The sequence below is a fragment of the Saccopteryx leptura genome, chromosome 1, assembly GCF_036850995.1.
Source record: "Saccopteryx leptura isolate mSacLep1 chromosome 1, mSacLep1_pri_phased_curated, whole genome shotgun sequence".
NCBI classification, from domain to species: domain Eukaryota; kingdom Metazoa; phylum Chordata; class Mammalia; order Chiroptera; family Emballonuridae; genus Saccopteryx; species Saccopteryx leptura.
Genome location: NC_089503.1, coordinates 282,074,707 through 282,102,264, shown reverse-complemented (window position 1 = coordinate 282,102,264; position 27,558 = coordinate 282,074,707). Strand labels below are relative to the sequence as shown.

Genomic DNA, 27,558 nt, shown 5'->3' with positions numbered 1-27,558 from the left:
ATGCTAAAATCATAGTGTTGTAAGTGCTGTGTCTCTGGAGGCTTCTAGGGGAAAAAAGCTGTTTATTTGCCCTTTCCAGTTTCTAAAAGTTGCATGCATGCCTTCCCTCATGCCCCCCTTTTCCTGTCTTTAAAACAGCAAAGGGGAGTCCTTTTTAAATCACATCATCCTGACCTTCTCTTCTGCTTCTTCTTCTTTTCTAGGATCTTTGTGATTATATTGAGCCCACTCAGATAATCTTTCTATTTTAAGATCCACTGATCAGAAAATTTCATTCCATCTGTAACCTTTAATCCCCTTTTGCTATGTAACCTACTACATATGATCACAGGTACCAGGGATTAAGACATGGGAATATGTGTGTGGGAGGGGTCATTATTCTTCTTACTGCACATCTTGTATATAGTTCTATAGTCTTAGTTAAATGAAGATCTGATAGCCATGCCACCTCAATTATGTCATAATTGCTCTAATTTATATATACAGTTCTGCCTCAAAGTCAAATTATATGACTTAATTATATTACATATTATCTCATAATGCAGAATGTAGATATTTGCCAGTTGACCCTAATTAACATTTTTGTTTGTTTAAAAACTAAGAAATACTCTAGTTTTGAAATTATAATGGTAAAGAGATTTTAAATTATGAGAAATTTTTTAAGAATCACTAAATTTAATAACAAAACAGTGGATCTGGAAGAGGTCTTGTTTTTATTACATTTTCAATATGCATAAGTATTTCTCATTCTCCTTTATCTCATGAAAATGAGATTTTTTTTAAAAACAGACTTCTAATCCATTTCAAGTTTTAGTGCTTTCAGAAATGCTTAAAAAATATTGTTACTAATAAAAATTTTCCAAGTTTTCAACTGTTTTCACTAGCGATACTTTGAGTTAAGTGAACGCTGTATTTCAGTGCCTACACCCAGGTGTGCTCTATGTGTCATCTTAATACCCATACACCTTTTCTTAATCCCTGTTTAAAAAAAACCGATGAAACAAGTTCCGAGACCTTAGGTAAGGTGCTTCACCTTTCTGTGCTTTATTTTCTTCATGTGTTAAGTGGTAATAGTATCACATGTGGAGATGAGAAATAAAATATGTTAACACATGTAAGAATGTATATGTATGTAGAACAGTAGCGCTGAGCAGGTGCTCAAAAACCTTACATATTGCTATTATGATTATTATTACTTTTATTAACAACAAGGTGACCCAGCCTGAAAGAATCACTAATTTCAGCATCAGACCACTGATACTTCATAAAGAGCTTCTATAATGGCTCTACAAAATGAAAAAAATAATTTTAAAAACTCTATCAGTTCTTTTGAAATCACCAAAAAATTGTAAAAGTCACTTTTGTATGGCCACATTTATGGTATTTATGCTAAGACTGAGTAAACTAGGCTAAGGAAGACTGGAACAGGACATTAACTCTAGTTGTTAAAGTCACATCTGCTGACAAATTCTGAGTTCCATATTAGAGACAAATGAAGGAGTTTAGTTTGCTTTAATAAAACATAACTTTCACTAATAATGTGGAGATTAAAAAAAATAGCAATGCTTCCCTGACCTGTGGTGATGAAGTGGATAAAAAGTATTGACCTGAAACACTGAGGTCACCAGTTGGAAACCCTGGGCTTGCCTGGTCAAGGCGCATATGGGAGTTGATTCTTCCTGCTCCTCTCCCCTCTTCTCTCTTTCTCTCTCTCTCTCTCTCTCTCTTCTCTCTAAAATGAATAAATAATTTTTTAAAAAAAAATAGGAAGTCCTGAAGGCTATATAATGTGACCCATGAATTAGAATAGTTTAGAATCATATTTTATAGATCAATTTTCTAGTTAACATTCTATTCTATATACTTCGTACTTGCACTTCTCAAAAAACCTTCCACATATCAATTAGTTGAATTTATTGACTTAATTGAACTGCAAATTTTTCCCAAATCTATCAGTTTAATTTCTTGACTGGAGTTTAATAAATCTGCTTATTCCTTAAAGTTATAAATTCTAAGTAAATCTTTAGTTACAATATAATAAATACCAATTGTCTTTGCAAAACTGATTGATAGAGAATCATATTTGATAGTTAACAATGACCATAATTATCCTTTACAACATTTGGTCTTTAACATGCATCTATATGATTATTGAAGAAATTAATAAGTCCATAAAAGTGACACAAACACTTTTCAATTTAATTTTTTTAGTCAGTTATAATTATAATTTATAAAATTTAAAAATTACAATTTTCAAAATTTACTAGATCATCGTTCAACAAATATAAATGAGCAATAACTCTGAGTAAAGAAAAGTACTAGATACTGAGTTATAAGTGAGAAAGACTAACATGGTTTAATGAGCTCATGGGAAAGAGAAGTTTTACATATGCACACTGTAAATGTATATTGAAATAGTAGAAAACCACTAAAAAACTATTTCCTGAAGATATGCTGGGTTAATTTCATAAACACATCATTACAATATTTAAAATGATTGTAAGGCACAAGAATAGACTATGGAATGTGTGGAAGCATTTCAGAGACAATGCAACATTTCAAGTGAGATGAAAGCTTTAAGACTAGTATTGTGGCAGCAGTGGACAGAGAGAGGACCTGTATGGTTGGGTGAACCATGTCAACCCAATAAAATAAAAAATACATGTTAACAAAAAAAAAAAAGAAAGATTCCCTACAAGAACTGGTTTATTCAGTGTAGAAAAAGAAAGGTTAGGGAAAATTCAAGGGTGAAAACCTGGTTTCCAGTGCAAGCAACTGAGTGGATGTTTGGGGCATTTTCTGCCACAGAGTACATTAGAAGCAGGTTCTTGGACAAATTATAAATTCTTCTTGGACCTTCTGTTGGAGATGTAAAAATTTTAAGATACACAACACAATACACAGTTCAAATGCTATAGAGATGTTCACCTGAAACTTATAAACTCTTATTGATCAATGTCACTGCATTAAATTTAATTTTTAAATAAAAAATTTAAGAGGAGATATTGAATAGGTAATAAAAATGCATTAGTTTGGAACCAATGATATATAAATGGTCATTTAAACTACTTGAAGTATAAGATAACTTATAAGGAGAGAATATTTGAGAATCTCTTATAAGAGTCAAGTGGAAAATGAGTAACAGTCAAAGAATTTTTTGAGAAAATGCACACAAAAAAGAACTCAGCAAATAGCGTAAGAAGAGCCATGATAAAAAAAATAAAAAAACTTTAAAATAAAAAGTATGGCAAATGGAATCAAATGTTGCAGAGATAAATTAAATAGAGACTGATAAATGTCATTTTAATTTACTGACACGAAGCTTACTGATGAACTTAATGAAAGTTGTTTTGGAGAAGTGATGCCAATAAGTTTGTAATTACTTAAGAAGTTTTGGGAAGGATTGGGGTGGAGAACATACGATATAGTGTACAGATGATGCGTTGTAGAGTTGAGCACCTGAAACCTGTATAACTTTTTAAATCATTATCACCCTAATAAATTCAATAAAAAGAATAAAAACTTAAAATAATAAATCTTTCACAATATACCCTTCCAAAAAAGTTTTGGGAAGAAGAAGAAAGGGTCTAACTTTGACCTACAAGATGATTGGTTATTAAGACCACTTCTACAGATGAAATAATTACTGATAAAGAGGATATTGTTTAGCTAATAACAAACAGACTTTAGCATGCTAGCATGCATATAGGTAATTAAATACAGAGGAAAATAATGATGCTATAAACAAGTAGGTCTTCAGTAACAAAAGGAATCCAAAGGGGGATATTGACTTTGGATTGATCCATGAACTTCCTGTCATAATTGTGGTGAACTTATTTTTCTATTACAGGAGTTTTACAAATCAGTAGTCCCTCTCTGATTTTAAATTTTTGAGCTTTAATAAAGTTTTATATTAATCAAGGTATTATTTAATTTGCTAAAAAGAAACTTTAAAACAATTGCTTGTATCAATTCATATTTATTTCTTGCAAGCTTTTACTTATTAATTAATCAAAGAAATTTTTGTTTCCTTTTATGCTTTTTTTTTCCAGGAAAATTCCTATCTTCTTTTATAATATCATTGAGGAACTATTTGGAGCAGAATCAACCCTCTCAGTTATATAAAATTAAAAATGGCATATTGTAGGAAAACAGATCTAAATCCCTGTAAATTACATGAAAAGCAGCATGAGCACCAGTGTAATCTGTAGATCAACCTTTTTTTCCTAGACAACTCAGTCTGGGTTTTGATCAGCTAGTAGAAGAAATCAATAATAAAATTCCACTCATTCAGAGTGAAATTGAAGAAAACACTGTTTTAGTGCCCATTTCACCAAACTGGGACTCAAAAAACCATTCATTATGATACACAGCAAATATCCCTGACTGAATTTAATTCTAAAAGCTCAGAACTCTCTTGTCACCAAGTTAGGAAAGCACCAGTAATTGGTTTTAGGCCTTCTGTACTACCAATTCCTCAAAACATGAATAAAGAGGCCCTGGCAGGTTGGCTCAGTGGTAGAGCGTCGGCCTGGCGTGCAGAAGTTCCGGGTTCGATTCCCGGCCAGGGCACACAGGAGAAGTGCCCATCTGCTTCTCCACCACCCCCCTCCTTCCTCTCTGTCTCTCTCTTCCCCTCCCGCAGCCAAGGCTCCATTGGAGCAAAGATGGCCCGGGCGCTGGGGATGGCTCCTTGGCCTCTGCCCCAGGCGCTAGAGTGGCTCTGGTCGCAACAGAGCGATGCCCTGGAGGGGCAGAGCATCGCCCCCTGGTGGGCAGAGCATCGCCCCCTGGTGGGCGTGCCGGGTGGATCCCGGTGGGACGCATGCGGGAGGCGGGAGTCTGTCTGACTGTCTCTCCCCGTTTCCAGCTTCAGAAAAATACAAACAAACATGAATAAAGAAAGCTTTCAGGAAAACCTCATAGGAAAACCTCACGGTACTGATTTTTCCTGAATCAATATGTTAGCTCCATCATCCACTAGTTTGGATAAAATTAATTTACAAAAAGAATTTGAAAATAAAAATTATAACTACCATATAGGATTTGAAAGTAGCATTCCATCTATATATCCATCTTTCTCAATTGACTTCCTGCCAAAAGAAGAGAATAAAAGGAATAGAAGTTCAAACACTGTGGAACCTTCTTTAGTGCTCTTTAAAGGTTCCTTCCTACCCAGGATGCGGGACAGTTTGTGCAATATATGTTGACTTAAAATATAATATGAATCATTTAGTAATATGTTTGATTAATTTAGTAGTGAGGGTAAATTCCTTAAATAGAAAAATATATTAATATTACATTTGGAAAATATTTATTCACTAATTCTTTGTTCTTGAATTAATGATTTTTTCAAAGGAAAAAAATTGTATAATATAATTTTTAAAGTTTTAGTTTTATTAACTAAATAAAATGTTATACTATTTACATTTTATTAAATAAAAATATCATGGTTGGAGGTTTCAATGATAGTATTTTCTGTCTTGTCGGGCTATGGCACACATGCAGAAACACATAACTTTCATTACATTTATATTCTCAGTCACACCATTATAAATTAAAACTTTAGATTATTATTAGTTGAGAAATGTCCCTTTACTTAGAGGCTCCTAAATTGTACTGTTGGCAGCAAGTCCTATTGGGACCATTCCAGGTGCAGGAAATAAAGTAATCATTGTACAATTCATCCTATAAGTTTCATCGGCAGTTTTTCAATCATTTTAGTAATTATAGAATTTTCTATACATTTCTCTGCTTATGCTGAATCTAGACATATGTAAAACAAAGTAAACTACAAAACAAAATATTATTGCAGCTGTAAGTTACAGGGTAAGGTAGAAAGGTTTCTTGTATTCAACAACTATTTATCATATTCTTAAAATATACACAAAAAATTAAAAATAAGAAATACAAAGAATAAAGGGTACCTAATTTCAGAAATAGCATAAAACTTAAGTTAACTTGCAAACCAATACAGGTAACAGCAAAATAACAGGTAAAATGAGTTCATCAGAGAAAAAACAACTAATTCTGTCCAAGGCACTTGCAGAGGAGGTAGTGCCAAGACTAATCTGAAGTGAAAATCAGTACCTTTTAAGAACATCTACTATTGATCATGACAATGGAACAAGTACTGAGCTTTTCCTTAACACTAAAAACAGCTATGAATTTAGACAAACTATATATAATAACTGATTTCAGGCATTGAATAACAGGCAGTCTAGGATATCAATCCTTAAAAGAAGGGAAAGCGTTAAATAATCAAAAAAGCAAGGAGGAAGAAATAGAAAAAATAAATAAAACAGAAGAAACAGATGGAAACAAATATCAGCATAGCAGTCTTAAATCTCAAAACATCCATAAATATACTAAATATGAATAAACTAAGCATTGTAAATAAAAGGGAAAAATTGACAAACTGAATAAAAAAGACTTTACTACTGTCTACAAAAGACAAACTTAAGAAACAAAGGCTCAGATAGGTTAAAAGTAAAAGAAAAAATTTAGCATTCAACCAACAAAAGAAGTTTGATGTGGTTATTAATATCAGAAAAAGTACAGTTCAATGCAGATTATTATTAGAGAAAGAAAAGTGTCATTTCATAATAATAAGAGGGTCAATCAGAAAGACATAATAAATCTTAGATGCAATAACAGATTCAAAACACATAAAGCAAAAGTTATTTTTTTAAAGTTAATCATACAACCACCCTCTGACTAAGCCATTTATAATAAGTCCACATAAATATTCACAGATAAAAATTAATAATTTTTTACAATACCCCAAAGCAACCTAAATGTCCATTAATAGGAAAATAAACAATCTGTAGTTCAGTTTTGCACTAGTATACTGCTAATCAAAAATAAAAAATGAACTAGTGATATGTGTGAGACATAGAGAAATTAGAAAATATTTATCACTCAATTGAAAGAAGCCAGAATACAAAGAGCACAGACACCGAATCAAGGGTGATAGAATCTGAATAACTGCAGTTAGCAAAACAGATGGACAGACTGACAGAAGCAGATGTGGGGGAACTTTCTAAAGTGATGAAATTGTTCTATACTTTGATTGGGATATTGATACAACAGTTGTATACATCTCTCAAAACTTAAATTATATATTTAAGATTCATGCAATCTTTTTATGTGTTACTTCATTTAAAAAATCTAAAAAATAGAAGCAGAATAAATCTTTAAAACAAAATAAAAATTGTAGAGCTGAAATAATCCTTTTTGTACACCAAACTATATTAATTTCACAATTTGTATTTTAAGCTGATAGGTTGTTCCATTCAGCTAATTGAAGTACCTCAAGGCAGTAATATGAGTCTGGCTTCCTTCTGTGACAAAGTAAAAAAGTAAGTGTTGCAATTTCATTAAATTTTGAAATGTCTATACCTGCATAAATTACTGAAGTGCTTACATTGCATATCAAACATTCTGTAATCTTTAACACAGTGATAAGTATAAGTTTATGACAAATTAGTTCATTAATCAACTTCTGGTATAGTTTTTGTTGTTTTTAGTCAAATAACTTTTTTTCTCTTGAAAATTTGATTAAAGTGAATGTTTTATAATTTCAGGCCTCAACTTGCTATTTGTTGGTAGTTTAATTTGCAGAGAATTAATTTCTTTAATGACCTTTCTTTAAAGTCACTTTCTTTAAAGTGACTTGACTTATATGGGCCCATCCCAAATTAACATAGATTTATCCTTCCTAACTGGGATATACTATTTAGAATGATGAGAGAGCCTTTCTCTGAATAAATCAATCCTATCTTGAATGTGATGCCAGAATTTGAACAAGTGCCTGAGTGTCTGTCTATAGAAAAATAATTTTTTTTCACTAGAGATACTACAAAATATCACTGATCCCCTTTTGGCTAATCTAAAAATGAACTTTTAGCCTGACCAGGCAGTGCTGCAGTGGATAGAGCATCAGACTGGGACCCAGAGGACCTAGGTTCACAGCCCCAAGTTTGCCAGCTTGAGTGCAGGGTCACTGGCTTGCGCATGGGATCATAGACATGACCCCATGGTCACTGGCTTTGAGCCCAAGATCACTGGCATGATCAAGAGGTCACTTGCTCTGCTGTAGCCCCAACCCTCATCAAGGCACATGTGAGAAAGCAGTCAATGAGCAACTAAGGTGCTGCAATGAAGAATTGATGCTTCTCATCTCTCTCCCTTCCTGTCTGTCTGTCCGTCTCAGTCAAAAAATAAAATAATAAAATAAAATAAATAAAAATAAACTTCTAATAGAAAGGTAGGTACCTTTTTTAATTTAGAAAATTAAATTTAATGGGGTGACATTGATCAATAAGAGTTCCAGGTAAATATTTCTATAGCATTTGAACTATTGATTGTGTTGTGTGCCTTTTTCTAAAGACCAACTTCTTATTAGCAATTACAATTTATATAATTTTGTATCTTCTGTTGCTAAGGTTCCTGAAAATTTTGAGAATAGTTCTCTTGACTTTTATCATTTATAGATGTTTTAAATATCATGAATATACATATAAATAAACTTTAGTTTATTTATTAGCACCATCCTACTAAATCATCATTTGAAATTAAAGATTAGAATCATTTATTTAATTACTAATTTAAAGACTATTTGAATGCCTATTAACTAGTCCATGCATGAAATAATCAAACATAGAACAAAAAAGGAAGAGCCCCGTCCTAAAAACCTCATGACCATACTGTAAGAACTGAAAGGAACACATACAAAAATACAAAACAAAGCATACGAACTCATAAAAATATTTAATCTTCAATTTCTTCCTCTGATTCACAGAATAAAATTTAAAAAGACAATTTGTATTTCTAAATTAGGGTCTTTAAAGATGTTAATATTGATTCTTCAGGAATAAGCTACTCACTGTCACAAACTGACAACTATTACCAAGAACTTGTCACCTTAAATCTAAAATGTGCTATAGTAGGCCCCCTTACCAACAGATATATGTTCCAAAACCCCCAGTGGATGCCTAAAACTCATATAACAGAACCCTTTATGTATCTATATCTATAACTAGAGATATAGATAAATACAGATATTTATAATGTCCTTTCCTATACAAATTTAACTTTTCACTTAAAGGAAGCACTTTACAGCTTTGTCAAACTCAATTTGCCAACATCACTTGCACTTTGGAAATATTATTCAGTAAAATAAGAATTACTTGAACATAAACACTGAGATACCCAGCAGTTGATCTGATAACCAAGAAGGCTCCTAAGTACCTAACAGTTGGATACCCTAGACAAAATGACAATTTTTATCTTAGGCAGCATGGAGCAGGGTGGTGCAGGATTTCATTACACTACTCAATTCAGAACTTATAAATTATTTATTTCTGAAATTTCCACTTAATATTTTTAGATTGTGTTTGATAGAGTAATTAAAACAACAGAAAGCAAACCTGTGGTTAAGTGGGGACTACTATAGATAGAAATATCCTCCGTGTGTAAGAAACTGGTAACGACTATGCCTCTGATTAGGAAACTACGTGGAAGAGCCAGGATCAAACTCAAGGCTTCTGGCTCCAAGAAAAAAAAAAAAACAACAAAACTATTTTGCAATTCTCTGGCTCACTAGAGCAAAAAGAATTGTTTAAAATGTACAAATGACTTTTGAGCTCATTTATGCAAAATCCAAAGATGTGCAAAATTCAAAAATTTAAGGAAAATAAGTAACCAAAAATAGTATTTAGCAATTTAACAAACAAGAGAATTTACTTACCAAAACCCTTATATTAAAAGGAGTGATTTCCACTTCAAAAGTTAAGCATGAACAAAATACCAAGGGGAAGAGATCAGGCTTTAAAAGCAAAGCCAATTAAGGAAGTAATCATTATACAGAGTGATTTTCTTTAAATTTTTTCATTGATTTGAGAGAGATGGGGGCATTAACTTTATTCTTCACTTATTTGTTCCACTTAGTTGTGTGCTCATTGATTGCTTCTCCTACATGCCATGACTGGGAGTCGAACCTGCGACCTCTGGTGCACCAGGTCGATGCTTCATCCTCTGAGTACCTGGCCCAGGCCAGAGTGAATTTCATGTTTTATTAATGACAATGTATTCATAATTACTTCAAATGAGATGCTCCCAGAAAAGCTTAAAGATCAGTCCTTAGTGGTTGTTTTTGGTATAATTGTGATCTTTACCAACCTGGCCTAACTAATAGCACCTTGGCACAAATAATCTGATTGTTTTCATATTTTAAATCTTCTATAGCAAATCCTGCCTGAAGTTTTTTATAATCTTGTCCTGAGTATTCTTTTCACATGTATTTTTCAGAATCAGAGAAATATACAATGCAGCTGACATGAATTCCAATTCAGGGAAGGTCTGGACCACTGCTACAGCGTTTCCATCTCAACTCTTCTCTAATACTAAGTTTAGTATAAGTATTTTCACTGATAACACCACTACTTCATTTTATGCCACCTGGTAAGCAACCTTGCAAATAAACCTAACAATCTACATAAAGCTGATCTAGGCTGCATAGCCTGGAGAACTCACTGATAAAAATCATTAAAAGCCGCTTTATTCACTAATATTTTGCCCAGATGTATGAGGAAAACAGCTGGAAACAATTTTGTTAATGTGTGCTTAGCTACTGTTTTGAAGAACTCTCTTCGCATACCTCACTGAGGACACCTTATTTTCCTGCTATAAAATACTAGCAAGTATAGCAAGTTTTTTAGCATAATAGAAACAAAAAGCAAATTTTAAAGAGATTCTAGAGATTTATATATATATATATATAAATGAAAATGCCTTAAAAACAACTATTTCATTGAAATATAAATAAATTGTGAAGTAGGATAGGCCCTGGTACTGGTAGCCACATACAGCCCAGGCTAGTCATTCAATCAAACTGACTGAAAGTCTCTGGAAATAGATTGCAGGGATATGTATTTTATTAAATTCACACGGTAATCCTTATTTCTCTAACATTTTAGAATGTCTATAAAGTTGTTTAATATTTTATTTCATTGTGGTAGTCAACTACAATATTAATGACAAATAAAAAATAGTTGCTTTTAAATAAGTTTCTGCATATCAACTATTGTTTCTTGACAAATAATCGCCCAATATTTTTCATTGGTTATTTTATTACTATTATTATTATGCTTTTTTTCCTCACTCTAATCAAAGCTCTGAGGACAGGTTACTACAAATAAACAATATGTTAGAATATTAATAGGATCATTTGGTTGGAAACTAATAGAAACCTACTCCTACTGGCTTAAGCAGACAAAAATAAACATTTTTAATGACTATAAGGATTTTTTACAGAATTTAACAGCAGAAATTCAGCAAACAGTTATGAATATGCTAAAGTTACAAATAAACAAACAGTCCACAATTTTTGTATGCCTCTCACCTCATCTCTTGTATAATTATTTCTCAGGTTTCTCCTTTCTGCTGACTCATTTCCCTTGTCTTTCCAGAACATAAAAGCCAAGCTCTCAAGTTTAAATGCTCTTTGGCCAGCTACCTAAAAACATTTCAATCTTTTTATTAGATCCAATCCCAAATTTCTAAAAGCAGGATTTTGATTGCACAGCCAAAATCAATGGTTCTACCACTTGATCCAATCTTAATGGCTTGGATCCTGTTGGCTTATTACTGCAGAAGAGGGAGTAAATATAAACCAGGGAGACCACTGCTGTCTTTTGAAGGTACAATATTTCATTTCCAATGTCTCTTCCCCACACTCCAGATATTCCTTTGTTAAATTTTGCAGACAGAGTCCATTTTTTATTTTTATGAGAAGTTTCAGTAGTGTTTAGTGCTAGAGATGTATAGTGGTAAAGAGGATGTCTGTGTCCTCAAAGATATTAAAAGTATTTATAAGAAAAAGGAGGAAGAGTAAAAGTAGAGAGGAAGGAGGAAGAATTAGAGGAGAAGAAAAGACATTCATTAAAACATACAGAGTAGCATACGTCAATGTTGGAAGCAAAATGTTTCCTCTTTCTATTTACATTTGAAGTGGGACAGGTGCTGTGACTTAACTGATGATAGAAAAATTAACAGAGAAAAAAATAAGTCTTATTTATACATGCATTAGAGTTATTCAGTAATAATTACCTTCTTAATACCCAGAGGTAGAGGTTTTTATACCAACTTAATGTAAAAGTCTGCATGTTGGGTGAGGGTGGGGGGTTTCAGAGCTTTAATAGAAAAGTATGAAGGATTATATTGTGTTTCTTTTTATGTTAATAAGTAAGCAGTCTGTCACTTTCCTGGAATTTGCAGGAAAGTATCTCAGAACAAAGAGTAGTAGCTGTATTTTAGAGAGTCTCTGTTTTAGTCAAATAAGAGAAGGCCAAACAATATTTCAAATACTTTTGTTATAAAGTACCCAATCCACAATTCCATGGGTTTTCATTGAGACACCAAGTCCAGATAAAATTTGAAAGGTGTAATTAAAGGAAGAAATTTACTAAATATGCGGCCGCATATATTTTACATGAGGCAGCAGTCCCAAATCATGTGTCTCATTAATATTCTAGGGGTTGGTTTTATATCCTTAATTATACATGAGTGGGGAAAAAGCATGACATCACAACCTTTGTCTTTACCTACACAGGTTTGGGAAAAGGATGAAGGGGTAATGGGACACAATTCATTAGTAAGTTCATAACATCTGTCTATAGAATCCACAAAAAAAAGTTTCTACACATTAAAACTTACAAGGTAACACAATAGTAAAAATGTCACTCTACATATTAAAAGATATTCCTATATTTTCCAGTGTTCACCTGCCATTCCTTTGTTCAGAGATATATACATTAACTACAAGCCTTCAGGAGGGGAGGGGTAGTTTCCATGGGGACAAATGCCTGTAAATGGCCCATCAATATAAGAAAAAGTTTAATTTAATCTTTTCTCTTCATGCACCTGGCTAGCTATTCACTCACTTCCTTACAGGTGTAGGGGGAGGTCAGAGAATCCAACTCTCCTTCCCCTCTGCACTTACAATACAATGCCATCGGCCATCCTGGTTTTGATGTTAATCATACAAGCATAGAAATCACACTTATAAAATCTTTCTGCACACCTAGCTCAAATTAATAAAATGTTTTTTAAGCTTCCTAAAATATTAATATTAACTCTGAAACTTTTGATACCTTACAATCCTCACTGTTTTTATTTCCTAAGTCAAATTCTTGACTTAATTTACTGAAGAGCATGAAGTTGTTGTGTACAAAATATTAACTTATAATGTGTTATAGATTTTAACAGACAGCATTAATAGCAATACAGCTCACTAAAGAAACAAATATTACTGATTGATTTTCTATAAACTTCACAAAGCTTTTGTAACTTACATAAAATTAACTGGCTTTTGTAATAATTTACTTTTAGTCAGAACTCTTAATTTTAAAACTTTTAACCTTTAGTGACAATTAAGCTGGTTTTCTTTTTACCCTAGTTTCCCTTTTCCCCAAAGTCTGATTAAAAATGGAGTCCTTAGTAAGTTTCTTCATGCATTCACTGCACGTAGACCAATCAGCTTCCAGTTTGTGGTTGGAGAACTGCACGTTTTCTATTTTGGCAGCAGTGGGAGTTGTCAGGATCATGGTGTGTGGACCCGTCCACGTGGGAGCTAGTCCCTGGGTGATACACTGGATCTCCTAATAACACTGGAAGCGCCTCTTGGACAGTCTTTTGAACTTGTAAATTCTGCAAGTACTTAGAAAAGAGGTGGTCACATTTTCTTTACTATTTGATTCATGCAATTTTACTTGCCCTGAAAATTTAGGTGCCTGTGGGTACAATGTAACTTCAAATTAATATTGGGTTTCTTTTCTACTAGCTTTGAGACTATGGACACAAATGCAGGCCCAACACTAGAATGGGCAAGCTAAACCTGGAAAGAATCCTACATAGTAATTTCCTAACAATTGTTATTTTAGCCTATTTTAGAAGGAAAAGCTTTTATTTATTTGTCAATTGTTTTATTAAAGTCTATTTTAGATATTCCTAAATGTTTACCTTAGAAAATTTCTTTCTTTCCTGTTTTTAAATCTTTTCTAATTGGTTTTGAATAAACCTTTGGCAATAAGGTTCCTAAGACTCCAGTGTTTTTGGGTGACATCTATTCATTTGACTTACTATGTTCCAATTTTGAGGTAGATTGGAAAAATATAAAATAGACAATAAAATTCAAATAGCTAATGTTAACAAATACTATAACAAGTGTCTTAATACAATAAAATGACTAAAGCCTATTAGATTATTAAAGGAAGCAAAGTTCTAACTAATATAACAGGATCCAAAATAAAATTCTTACAGTCACAAACCTTCTTAACATGTTAACATAATTTCATTAAATCTATGTTGACACTATTGTTGCTTTATATTATTTACAAATGTAACCTAATTTCTATTTCAGTCTGAGAAATGTCCTAAAGAGCATGAGTCATACATATTCAGAAAAAGTCTACAAGGCACTGGAACTGTGGTCACATTTCTACACTTTGCAGCTAGAGTTTAAGTCCTAATGATCATTGCTTTTAATTAAAATTAGAATCAGGTTCCAGCCTACAATAGGCATGGGGCATTGAGACAAGAGGAATAAAGGAGACATTATACATTAAACAAAGTGACAGAAATTAGACTGTTAATACCCACAGTAGAGATTTTTTAGATATAAATAAACTTAAATATTTCAGGCAATGCATAGTAAATGGCCCTCGTGTTTATAAGAAATCAGATCAGTTTACCTGCTACTTGGAAGAAATTCCCTAGGCTCTTAAACAGTGTCATGAGATGGGGGCCAATGGCCTTAGGCACCTTTGATCCTTCAGTGGCAGGTCCCAGCAGGCTGCACAGGTCAGGTCACAGGTAACTGGATTATAGCTTGAAGATACTGAACCCTCCTTCTGGGGAGCAAGGGGGCAGCTTACCTACTCGTGTTCCTTTTTTCACAGCAAAGGCATGTCCCCTGGTGGGGCCAAAAAGCCTGGCAGGCCTCAGCTCAATGACCTTTCTTTCCACTCTTGAAGCAGGGCCCTGATGGAATCCTATGAAGCCCTTTCGGGGTGTTGGAGCCCTTAAGGGTATATGCCAAAAGCTGGTATTTTTCTGTTCTCTTTTGGGCTCCACTTGCCTTTTCTGTCTCCTTTCTTGGTCATTATAGACCTTAAAAGCCATGCTCAGAAGATCTTGCTGAGGGACTTGAGAGCCCTTTTTTGTTTATATAAACTCTTGGAAAAAGACAAAAGACAGCGTTATTAGCTGGATTAAATCAAGAAAAACAGGTTTGGTGCTCCTTTAGAACTCCAGAGTCTCCTTGCTGCTGAATAATTTAGTATATTAGTATTCAAAAGAAATTTTAACAAAAGCATGATAAAACAGATTTGCAGGAGTTACAGGATATGACTCCTTTTTTCTTAGATTACCTAGCATTTAACAATATTGTTGCAAAATGATAATAAACTAAACATTGCATAAAAAGACATTAATAATTTCTAATATTTAAACTAAGAGTTCAATATCACAAGGCTATAAAACAGCAAATAAAGAATTAACAAAAGGCCTTTGAAATAACATATACATTTTTAAATGGAAAATACTTTCTTTTACACAATAGTGGAGGAACAATAAGTTACCACTCCTAACCCAGGAGTCAGAAAACCTATTAGTTACTAGAGCCAATTACTAACATTACAATAACTAAATTTTCTCTTAAGAGCCAAATTTTTAAATTTAAACTATATATGTAGGCACCTTCCTTATTGAGGCAGTGCCCACACTTGGCACTTTGTTAGAGAGCTATACCTAAGAAGGCAAAAAAGCCTTTTGTGGCCTGTGAGTTGTTTTTGAATGGCAGTTTGCCAACCAGAGTTCTTAGGAAAAGGGAGATGAGGAAGAGGCATCCTACATGCCTGTCCCTCTTTGAACAACCTGAGGGCTGACTGAACCCTAGCCCGGCCAAGTGCAGGATGGCAGCAGCAGCAAGGCTCCAAGCTTAGTCTCAAAGTGGCACCCAACTTTTCCAGCACTCTCGCTCCCTTTTCCTTCACTGCTGGATGAGGGACATGGTTGCCATGGGAGATGTGGCATGGACAGGCGGGCATTTGGACCCAGCATTTCCAAAAACCAAGCCAACTTTTATTCCCTCCCCTAGCAGTTGTTCAGCTTTATTTCTTATAATAAAAGCAGCAAATAAAAATACAATTTTATAAACTTACCTTCCCAACAGTGGGCTGCTTTAGCCTATATGAGGTTTCCAATTTTTCCCGCAATTTCCTAGAAATTCTTTTTACAAATTTTTTTATGGCTAATGCAGTGGGTCTCCCTTAGTTCTGCTGTTACTATAGGCTCCCAAGGGTTCAACAAAAAAACCTTGGCCCCTTCAGTCCTCAAGATTTAGGACCTTAGAACTTGCCTTAGCTGCTTGTAATGTGGAACATTTATTTTTCCAATGTCCTTCTTTCTTACAAAAATCACATTGATTTTTTCCCTAGCATAGTTCTCTTCTCCCTTGAATTTCTTCTTTTTCCTTTATTTTCATTTCTCTCTCTTGGGGGCCCCTTGTCCTTAAAAGAGTTAGTTTTTTGGAGCACGGCTACTACTGGTTTAGCTATTCTTTTACCCTGTTTTACCTCAATTATCTCCGTATTATGAAAACTTTCTGAGCTATTGAAATTAACTGGGACTTACTCATGCTCTAAAACCCTTCTAGCTTTTGAAGTTTCTTTTTAATATCTGGGCTGACTGAGTTACGAAAGCCAAATAGCCACTCTGTTTTCGGTAGCATCCGGATCTATGGGAGTATACACCCGTTATGCTTCAAAAGTACATTCAAAAAATGCAGCAGGGAATTCCTAAGGATCCTGGATAATTCCAGCAACCTTCAAGAGGTTGGTGGGCTTTTGGGCCGCAGTCTTTAGTCCAGCAGTTCTCAACCTGTGGGTCGTGACCCCAGCGGGGTCACCTAAAGCCATCGGAAAATACATAATGCATATCAGGTATTTACATTCCGAATCATAACTGTAGCAAAATTACAGTTATGAAGTAGCCACCAAAATTATTTTTTGGTTTGGAGTCACCGCAACATGAGGAACTGTATTGTGGGGTCACGGCATTAGAAAGGTTGAGAACCACTGCTTTAGTCCCACTAAGAGATACCAGTGAAAAGCATCCAATGAGGCTTTTCCCTTCTGGGAGTTGTGACCCCATTTAGGTCTAGTGGAAAGGAAAGCCGCCTCGATGCCATCCCTATTTTCCTCTTTTGATCCCTGTCCAGGCCCTAGGACTGCCTTTTTACCTTCCTGTCTGATTCTATCCCTCTCTTCTGGAGTGAAGAGGGTATTTAAAAGCTGCTGGCAGTCTTCCCAGATAGGTCTATGAGTTTGTAAGATAGATTCTATTGTACAAGCCCTATCAGAGCTTGAGGATTCTCCAAGAATGGAGGATTTTGGCTTTTCCAATTATATAGATCATTGGTGGAGAATGGGACTTACACAAGGAAGGGCCTTACATCATGGTCAGGGTCAGTTCCCAAAGGAGGGGCTTCCCTGAGTGGTAAAATAGGATCCCTTCCCTGCCTGTACTCTAATCCACTCCGTGTGTGGGAAGGGGATGTAACGGAGGAAGTTTTAGCCTCTTCCTGTAGCTGCTGTGTAGGCTCAGGGCTCTAGCTTTTGACCTATAGTGGGGTGGCCACTCATTTTCCTCAGAAGACTCTGTGAGAACAGGAGACTCTGGGGCACTCTTTATATTCCCTTCTTGCTTTAGACCCAAATCTGGCCTGACTAGGAAGACATGGCACTCTCTCTGTATCGAGCACGTTTTTAGCCATAGTGGCGGATTTAATGTTAAATTTTGCCATTGATCAATGTATGAAAACTGATCAAGACAGTCTGGATTCCCAGTTACTATATTCCAGACTGCCCTTACTATCTGGGGATTAAAGGTTCCAGCTTTCAGCCACTTAACTCTGAAAATTGCCCATTCTGATTCACAGAGAGTGCATAGCCTTCTCTTGGATCATTTAATTCCATACCCATGGTTGTCTTCATAAGCTTCTTGAAAGTGCTTTAAAAGACAACCTAGTGGGGTCTTCTGTGACCTAGACCCTCCTCCCATATTTAATAGCCAAGGTTACTCATTATAAAATTAAAACTACTTCAGAAAAATCCAGAAATTAGTGTACCGATAAAAACAAAAAGATAAGACAGATAATTAGCACCCAGAATAAAATGTGTTTGACTATAGAGGTATTAATTATCACACAAGACAAGGTGAAGAAGCCAACAGAGGAGAATAATTTTCTTCAGAGGAGAAATCTAATAGGCCCCTTGAAGCCAGAGATTCTGAATCCAAGAGAAGATATGTAGTGGAGCAGGGGAGAGGGGTCCAAACCATGAAATGTCACGAGAGATCTCTCAAAGAAACAAAGAAAATCTGCAGTATATTGAGATTGTTTTTAGTCAGAAGCTTTCAATTTTAATACAAAAGATCGAAGCTTGGCTTTAAAACAGACACATTTAGGCATTAAACAAAGGTCTTATACACACACACACACACACACACACACACACACACACACACAAGCGCACTTTCATAGACAAGGGAAGGGCTTCCTCTTGTGGCCTCTCAGGTGTACGCAGGCTGTGGCACCAGAGATTTCTTAACCAGGGATTTTAAACATTAAAGCAAAGACTGAGATCTCGACAAACACAGAGAAGTTTCTGGCAGTCTGAGATGAGATTAATCAATCCAGGCTAGCTTAGACTCTACTGGTGTCCTTTTAAAGTATGAGCAGATATCCCCAAGAGCCTCAGCAGGACCTAATCCCACTAGTACCTCTTGTAGAGAAACTGACATCTCTAAAGGCCTAATTCTGGACCGATTCAATCCCCATTCCTGCCAGACCAGAAACAATTGTCCCTCTTATATGGCATTTTACCAAGAGCCTCATCTAGATACCTCTAGAAGCCTTGGGCAGGGTGAAGTCTCCACTAGTACCTCTCATAGAAAATAAGTATCCCCGAGAGCCTCAAGCAGGACCCAATCCCACCAGTCATCCTTCCAGAGTACACCCAGAAGTCCCTCTCCTAGCAAAACCCAGGCAAGACCAAGGAACTCCACCAACATCTCAGTCTTAGAGAGTGTACTGTGAACATGCCCACATGTCTGATCTATTTTGCCGTACCCACTACAGAACAGAAAAGCAAGCATACAGATATACAGAGGAAAGCTAGCATTCAGTAAAACAAAGCTAGCTTTACTTACCTCCTCAAGTTCTCTGCTGAATAGTCCAAATTGTCAAATTTGAAAACTGGGAGTGTCTAGCAGGGAACTGTCCAGACCCACAGGAAGACCAGGAGCCCTGAAAACATTTCAGGTGGTGCGCCTCTTCTCGAGATTCAAGTGAGACTGGGCAGCCTCCTGGAGAGACCAGCCGATTCGGGGTGCCTCTATCCAATGACACAACACACTGTAGGCCCCACGTTGGGCGCCAAATGTTATAAAGTACCCAATCCACAGTTTCACGGGTTTTTGTAGAGACACCAAGTCCAGATAAAATTTGAAAAGTTTAATTAAATGAAGAAATTTATTAAATATGCTGGCCGCATATATTTTACATGAGGCAGCAGTCCCAAACCATGTGACTCATTAATATTCTAGGGGTTGGTTTTATATCCTTAATTATACATGGGAGGAGAAAAAGCATGACATCACAACCTTTGTCTTTACCTACACAGGTTTGGGAAAAGGATGAAGAAGGGTAATGGGACACAATTCATTAGCAAGTTCATAACATCTGTCTATAGGATCCACAAAAAAAATGTTTCTATACATTAAAACTTACAAGGTAACACAATAGTAAAAATGTCACTCTACATATTAAAAGATATTCCTATATTTCCCAGTGTTCACCTGCCATTCCTTTTTTCAGAGATATATACATTAACTACACGCTTTCAGGAGGGGAGGGGTAGTTTCTATGGGGACAAAGAACTGTAAATGGCCCATCAATATAAGAAAAAGTTTAATTTAATCTTTTCTCTTCATGCACCTGGCTAGCTATTCACTCACTTCCTTACAGGTGTGGGGGGAGGTCGAAGAATCCAACTCTCCTTCCCCTCTGCACTTACATTTCAATGCCATCGGCATCCTGCTTTTGATGCTAATTACACAAGCATAGAAATCACACTTACAAAATCTTTCTTCATGCCTAGCTCAAATTAATAAAATGTTCTTTAAGCTTCCTAAAATATCAATATTAATCCTGTAACCTTTGATACCTTACAACACTTTCACTTTGTAAAGCCAGTATTCACAGCCACCATCACAGCCTCCTGGCCCATGCAGGTTTGCAATGGATTCAGACAGTCAGTAAAGAAAAACAGAGCCAAAAACTGGTGGGCCATCATCTTTAATCCTAGCTTGCACCCAGCAGGCAAGTAAAAACATACTCTGGGCTCCAGAACCCACTCAAATTCAGTGCTCACAAAACTACTAACTTGAGCTGAGTTTCCTAGAATCAAAGGTTTCTAAAAAAAAAAGGTTTTTAGCTCACCAGACTTATTCACCTCTGTTCCGCATCTCCTTCCTCCTCCCTGCACAAACTCTGCACAAACTGGCTTCTCACTCAGCACTCCACCATCTTGGCTGCTTCTCCTGGCCTCCTCTATGTGGCCTCTTTCTGCTCTCCTCTCTGCTCTCTCCTCTAAAGCTAATCTCAGGAACCAAGAGAGACCAAACTCCCAGTCTGCCCCCATTTTATAGCATAGAAATCAAAACCTTTAATCCAATATACAAAATAGGGAATTCTCTAATACAAAGTTACTTATCTGAGGCAGGATGGGATTGCACCACCCCACATCAAAAAGGGTGGGAAAGGCCCCAAGCTACAAGGATCCTACCTGCCCACAGCCCACCCCCAACACACATTAATATCACCTGGGTGACAGGCCTCCACATGGGCAGCGCCATCTTTAACAAAATGAGCATAATATATTTTATCTGCCCAACACACTTTAAAATAATCTTGTTGGCAAAACCACATGGGAGAGAAAGAAATTTTCCTCTATCTTTCTAAGTTCTTTTGTCTAATCTAATAATCAAATTGATGTGAAAAAGATTAACAAGAGAAAATGACTGAATTTAGTGAGATATGTACATATAGAAACCCCAAATACATGAGAGAGTCAGAGACCCTACATATATGATGGGTTTAGAAAAAAAAAGTTAAAATGGGGTCTATGTGGTGTTCTTAGCTAAGGATGAGGTGAGGTACCTCGGGCTTCAAGGACAGAAAGATCATGCACAGGACAATAAAACTGCAGATGGCCAGTAAATATATGTTTGCCCTGTTCTACACATAAATCATCAAATTTAACTCTCATTTTGGACAAGGTCCAAATTTCAATTCTTTAAGAGGTAAAAATTGCTTGTGAACTCACAGGGTTGTTACTGTCTTCAACTCAAAATAATTCATATGCCAAAGAGGCATATCTTCGGAAGGCCTCTAATAAACCCTTAAACTGTAACCTCATCACAACCCTATATTAGTGTTTTACTAGTAATACAGATGTTCTGTAAAGAACAAAAGTCTGAACAGTGTACTGTTAATATAAGAAACATCCAAAAATGTAGAGAATTTTTATGAGTTTATTTGAGCCAAACTAATGACAATTACAGGGAAGCAAAAATCTCAATGGATTGAGAAAATGCTCTCGAGAATGGCAACCTTGCAGTTTTTTTATAAGTTATAATCAAAGGAAGAAATTGAAGGGTTACATGAACTCTACTGATGGTAGATTCAGAGGGCAGGAGAAAGCAAGCAGGGAAATCTCAGGGATTGAATAAACAGTAAAGTGGAGAGACACATTTACATTGATGGGTACAGGCTCGTTAGCAATATTTACAGCACACAGAGATGGCATTTGGAGAACAAGATAACAATGGGGGTTCTGTGGTCTCAGTCTTCTACTGTGATGTGGTGGGCGTGCCCTGAGGGGTCTGGAAAAAGGAGATTACTCTGACATTTCAAAGGTATATTATTTTAGATGCAAAAAGAAAATAGACAGAATCACTCAAAGTAAAGCTTGATCTTTGTCGAAGCTTATAGTCATAAATTTGCCTGTGGCTGTATTTTTTTCTAACTTCATTTTATACTATTTCAGTCAATATTTCCCAAGCAGCAGTATGTTGAAGATACTTTCTTCCGTGTCAAAGTATTTCTGCAATCCCTAATTCACTGATGATCTTTACCATTTGTTTATCAAACTATATCTTTGATAATGTTTTGATGCACCATAGCTCAGTTGGTTAAGGCATCATCCTGATACACCAAGGTTGCATGTTTGATCCTCAGTCAGGGTACATCCAAGAACTGACCAATAAATGCATAAATGAGTGCAACAACAAATAGATGTTTCTCTCTCTTTCTCTCTCTCTCTCTAGCTCCCCTCCCTTCCTCTCTTCTACACATCAATAAATTAAAAAAAAACAACTGCATTTTACAACCTATCATTTTAGTCTTTCTTTTATTCATTGTGGCAGATCCAGCAATATCATTTGCATTACTTTATGTTAGCCAATTTATATCAAAAACCTTTTCTTACAAACTTAAGTTTGTGGCAATAAAAGAAGCCAAAAAATGTAAACACATAATTGCAAACAAAATACTACTCAGAGAAAAGCAATTGAGTATTTGCAGTACACTGTTCAAACTCTCACTGGCTAAGGGTCATTAGTATAGTCTCTTGCACTTGTTTGCATTGATTCGGACCATAAGGTAACATTCAAAACATGGACATGATATTATATATAGCAATATATATATAATTTTCAACTATTATCATTTTCGATAAGATATTAACCCCATACTATTTATTATTTATAACTCGGAAATTATTTTGTAGACCCTTATAGACAAGTCAGCATGGTTGTGGCCCCTATTAAATGGCATATGCATGAGAAGATAAAGGCTTTTATATTATAATATGCTTACACTTTGAGTCCCAGAGAGGGTAGAAAAAGAAAGCACATGTTCATTAAGGTTATTATAATGTTGCCCAAGGCAGAACCTTGGGTGATTCCTACTTGAGAAAGGAAGAGCAATCAGCTTTGAAGAGTGAGAATCATTAAGAACACAGCCTTTGGAATTGACAGATTTAGTTTAGACTCCTCGGTTCCCACTTATTAGTCACTATATAATCTCTGGCATCTCCTAGGTCCCTAAGGGTAACCACAGTAGAATACTTTTTATGCACAGTTACAATGTACCAAAGATTTTAACATTCAGAATACAATACTTAGCTAGTTCTATTATGTAATAGGAAAACAGACTAATCAAAGGAAACACAAGCAATATTTTTCAAAAATATCTCCAAATTTAAACAAATAAATGAGTTGCATCTTGCTTTAATTCCTCTTGATGGAACTAGACAGTTACAATAGCTCATAATGTGTATATCATTTTTTGTGCTCAAATCTTTTTTTAGCCAATATATGATAAGCTTTTATTAACCATTTCGTTATTTGTTTTTATTTTTAGCTAATTATCTTGTCAAAGACCTAACAGTGGAAATTTTACATTTTTTTAAAAATGACCAGTTATTCCACAAAGATTATCTTCTAAGTATATGTGGCTATGAAGAATTTTTGCAGAAGTAAGTATCTTATTGTGGTAAATTTTGATCACTGTTATAATCTATGTTAAGCAGCACTTACTTTTTTCTCTTTAATCACACTTAGTACAAGCACTATTTTCTCCTACTCAAACAATTTAAGTCAATTTTGCTCCTTTTAGGGCAAATTTAAAATTTTATAAGTCATATTGACAGCCTTATTCTTGATTTCATATTGTATTTTGTGTTTATGGCAACATGGATTTTAATTGACCTATGACTAGGGTGACAGCCATCCCAATTTTCTCAAGACTTAAGGGGTTCCCAGGACATGAGACTTTCAATTTTGACATCAAGAAAATCCTGGCCAAACAAAGTCACCTTCTGTATTAAAGCTTACTAGTACTGATCACAATTTTAAAAATACATTTTTAATAAGTAATTTTAAAATCTGGAATATTAGTATGTTTATCAAACATTTTTTAATAATTCAATAGAGAGTAATTATTTAAAGAGTTTAATCTAACAAATAACAAACATGCAATTAAAGCAATGAAATGTCATTTTTGCCTATCAAATTGTTAAAATATTTTTGATAAATTTTAGTGGGGAATTGGACAGTACCCAAACAACTGCTAGGAACATGCATTGATATAATACTTGCTGAATGGAATTTTGTCAAAAATATGTCAAAAGTCTATAAAAATGTGTCAAAAAAACAGATCTCCTGGTAATTCTTCTACAAATATTTCTAAGGAAACAATCATACCTGCACAAAAATACTGACACATAAAGTATCCTTACCACAGCATGATTTCTTGTAACAACAACAAAAAGAACAAAACTGCAGAAAAAGGAATTTCAATAGTACTCTCAAACAGTGGTGAAGTAGGTCATGAACATAATTGAGTTACAACACGGTATAGAATTTATAAATTATTAAAATATAGTACCATGTCTTAATATAAAACTATCGTTTTTAAGAGTGAAGATATATTTTCAAATCACATTTTAAATATTAATTTTTGTTAAAATAAGTATATTTCTATTTGAAATAGAAAGTGAAATCTTATACACTAAAATGTGAAACTAGTTACCCTTAAAAAGTACCTATAATACAGATATTTATTCATTTCTTTTTTTTTTTTTTTGAAATTTATTTGAGCTAAACTGGCCACATATGTTGAGAACAAGATAGCAAATGCTTTCCTGTGAATATTGTTTATTTATTTATTTATTCCTTTATTTTTATAAAAACAGAAGCATGTTTTATTTTAATCCTGTTGAGGGAGTGTGACTGAGGATATTTTTTAAAAATAGTACTGATGCCTGGCTGCATCGGAAGGTATTGTGGTTTAATTGTGCTGTGCTATGACCCAAGCCCTAGGAGTTTTAAAAGTTTTATTCATTTCTTTTTTTAATTTGCAGTACCTCTACTATAAACCTGCTTCTTTTGCTATCAGGACAATACAAAATAATTTATTTCTTAGGGAAAAAGCATTTAAATGACAGTATTAATAATGATGTATGTTTGAAAAGAACATAAACTTTATTAGCCTTTTCATTTTAGAATGTAAAGTTAAGAAACCATTAGTGAACTTATGAAAGACAGACACAGCTTGAGCTAAAGTCTAAATTGTGGGGCTAAACATGAATTATTAAAACACTAAAATGGTGAGATTAGTGGCATTTTTACTGAATATGTGGGATTGTATAGAAGGGAAGAGCAGATGATTATGACCAGGTTCAATTTTAAGTTGAATACCATTGACATAGATATCAGAGGAACAGAAGTATTGGGAATGTGTTGGGCAGATAAAATGTATTATGCTCACTTTGTTAAAGAGGCCGTTGCCCAGGTGATATTAATGTGTGTTGAGAATCCTTGTAGCCTGGGGCTTGGTTTTGGGATTAAGCCTTTCCCACCCTTTTTGATGTGGGGTGGTACAATCCAATCATGCCTCAGAAGTGTCTTTGTATTAGAGACCTCCCTATTATGTATATTGGATTAAGGGTTTGGATTTCTACACTATAAAATGGGGGCAAAACGAGAGCTTGGTTCTTGGTTCCTGAGGTTAGCATGAGAGAACAGAGAGAGTAGAGCCAGCAGCGGAAGGAGGCCATGTGGAGGAGGCCAGGAGAAGCAGCCAAGATGGCGGAGTGCTGAGTGAGATGCCAGTTTGTGTAGAGTTTGTATCTGGGATAAGGAAGGAGATGGGGAACTGAGGAGAATAAGGCTGGTGAGCTAGAAACCTTTGATTCTAGGAAACTCGGATAAGTCAGTGGCTTTGTGAGCACTGAATATGAGTGGGTTTTGGAGCCCAGTGTGTATTTTTACTTGCCCGCCGGGTGCAAGCTAGAATTAAAGACTATGGCCCATCTGCTTTCGGCTCCGCTGTTTCTTTACCGACTATCCGAATCCAATACGAACCTGCATGTGAATGGCCACGATGGCGGCTGTGATGGCAGCCCTGGCCCTGGCTGCTGGCTTTACAGAATGCAAAATAATTAATCAAGTTTTAGATATCTTTAGTATGTGAGTGCTAAGGGGCATCTGATTTTAAGAAAGGAAATCAGATTTTAGAAAAACTGGTCTACATTAGTGAATTGTTGGCTATAAGAAGGAATAAAGTCTTCAAAACAGGTACCCCATACAGAGAGTTACAAACAAGTATCCTGAAAACATCAATATTTGAAAGATGGACAGAGGTAGAGGAACCCAAAAAGGAAATTGAGAAAAAAAAACAATTTAAATTATAAGGCAACTTGGAAAATGTTTCACAAGAAAAAACTTTAAATATCAAGTAAATGTACCAATGTTTAAAATGAATATTAGTGCAGATTGAAAAATAATTAAATTTAGCAATTGGGAAGTCAGTTGGCAACCCAAGTAAGAGTAATTTTAGTAAAATGAAGGAGAAAAAAACAAGATTGCCATGAGCTAAGAACAACAAAAGACGATAAATAAAAACCCATGGGCAGACTACTCTTTCAGAAGTAATGTGTAGTAGGCAAAGCCAAGAGAAAGCTGAGGTTTTGTGTGCTGAGGGGAATTGGTTTGGAGATTTGGGATGTGTGAATAAGAGATATCTAACAAGTTTCATAAGCTAAGGGAAAAGGCCAATGAAGAGTGAAGAATTGCCCTGGCCGGTTGGCTCAGTGGTACAGCGTCAGCCTGGCATGCAGGAGTCCTGGGTTCGATTCCTGGCCAGGGCACACAGGAGAAGCGCCAATCTGCTTCTCTACCCCTCCCCCTCTCCCTCTCTGTCTCTCTCTTCCCCTCCCACAGCCAAGGCTCCACTGGAGCAAAGGCGCTGAGGATCGCTCTGTGCCCTCTGCCTCAGGCGCTAGAATGGCTCTGATTGCGGCAGAGCGACACCCCAAGATGGTCAGAGCATTACTCCCTGGTGGGCATGCCAGGTGGATCCCGGTCCGGTGTATGCGGAGTCTGTCTGACTGCCTCCGTTTCCAGCTTCGGAAAAAAAAAGAGTGAAGAATTGAAGTCACAAAACAAAGAATTAGAACAAATTTCATGAAGATATGACAGAGGATGGTATCAAGAAGTCAGATGAGGAGGTTAGTTGTGTTCTGATGGAAAAATTTTCCTTCCCAATGAGAAAGACCACAGGAGTTCAAACAAATATGAATTAGAAATTTTAATTTTTTACATTTATAGATAGCTATTTATAAATTTTATGTATTTATAATTATAGATTTATAGTTATAGATATCTACACTTTTGGATAAAAGAAGAGATGCTTAAGGAAATGCCATGGATGGAGATAATAATAATAGTAATAATAACAATAAAAACAAAAACAAAACTGACATCACTGTTAAAAATTCCTAATGGGCTAGAATTTTCACATGTAGTACTATTTATTCTCATATAAGAAAAGTATAATTATTCCTATTTTACAGATGGAAAAATTGAGGC

At 35.3% G+C, this 27,558-nt stretch overlaps 1 protein-coding gene across 1 annotated transcript in view; it reads left to right on the top strand.

The window, feature by feature from the left end:
- The first annotated feature begins 4,133 nt into the window (after positions 1-4,133).
- The window catches only part of PIK3C2G (phosphatidylinositol-4-phosphate 3-kinase catalytic subunit type 2 gamma), a 326,837-nt gene continuing 303,412 nt past the window's right edge, over positions 4,134-27,558 (top strand). Inside the window, 9 exon segments of the mRNA XM_066360246.1 lie at positions 4,134-4,197; positions 4,200-4,362; positions 4,364-4,518; positions 4,927-5,190; positions 5,978-6,054; positions 7,279-7,361; positions 10,312-10,443; positions 10,445-10,464; positions 23,549-23,663. Of these exon segments, the coding sequence (XP_066216343.1) occupies positions 4,134-4,197; positions 4,200-4,362; positions 4,364-4,518; positions 4,927-5,190; positions 5,978-6,054; positions 7,279-7,361; positions 10,312-10,443; positions 10,445-10,464; positions 23,549-23,663 (1,073 nt within the window).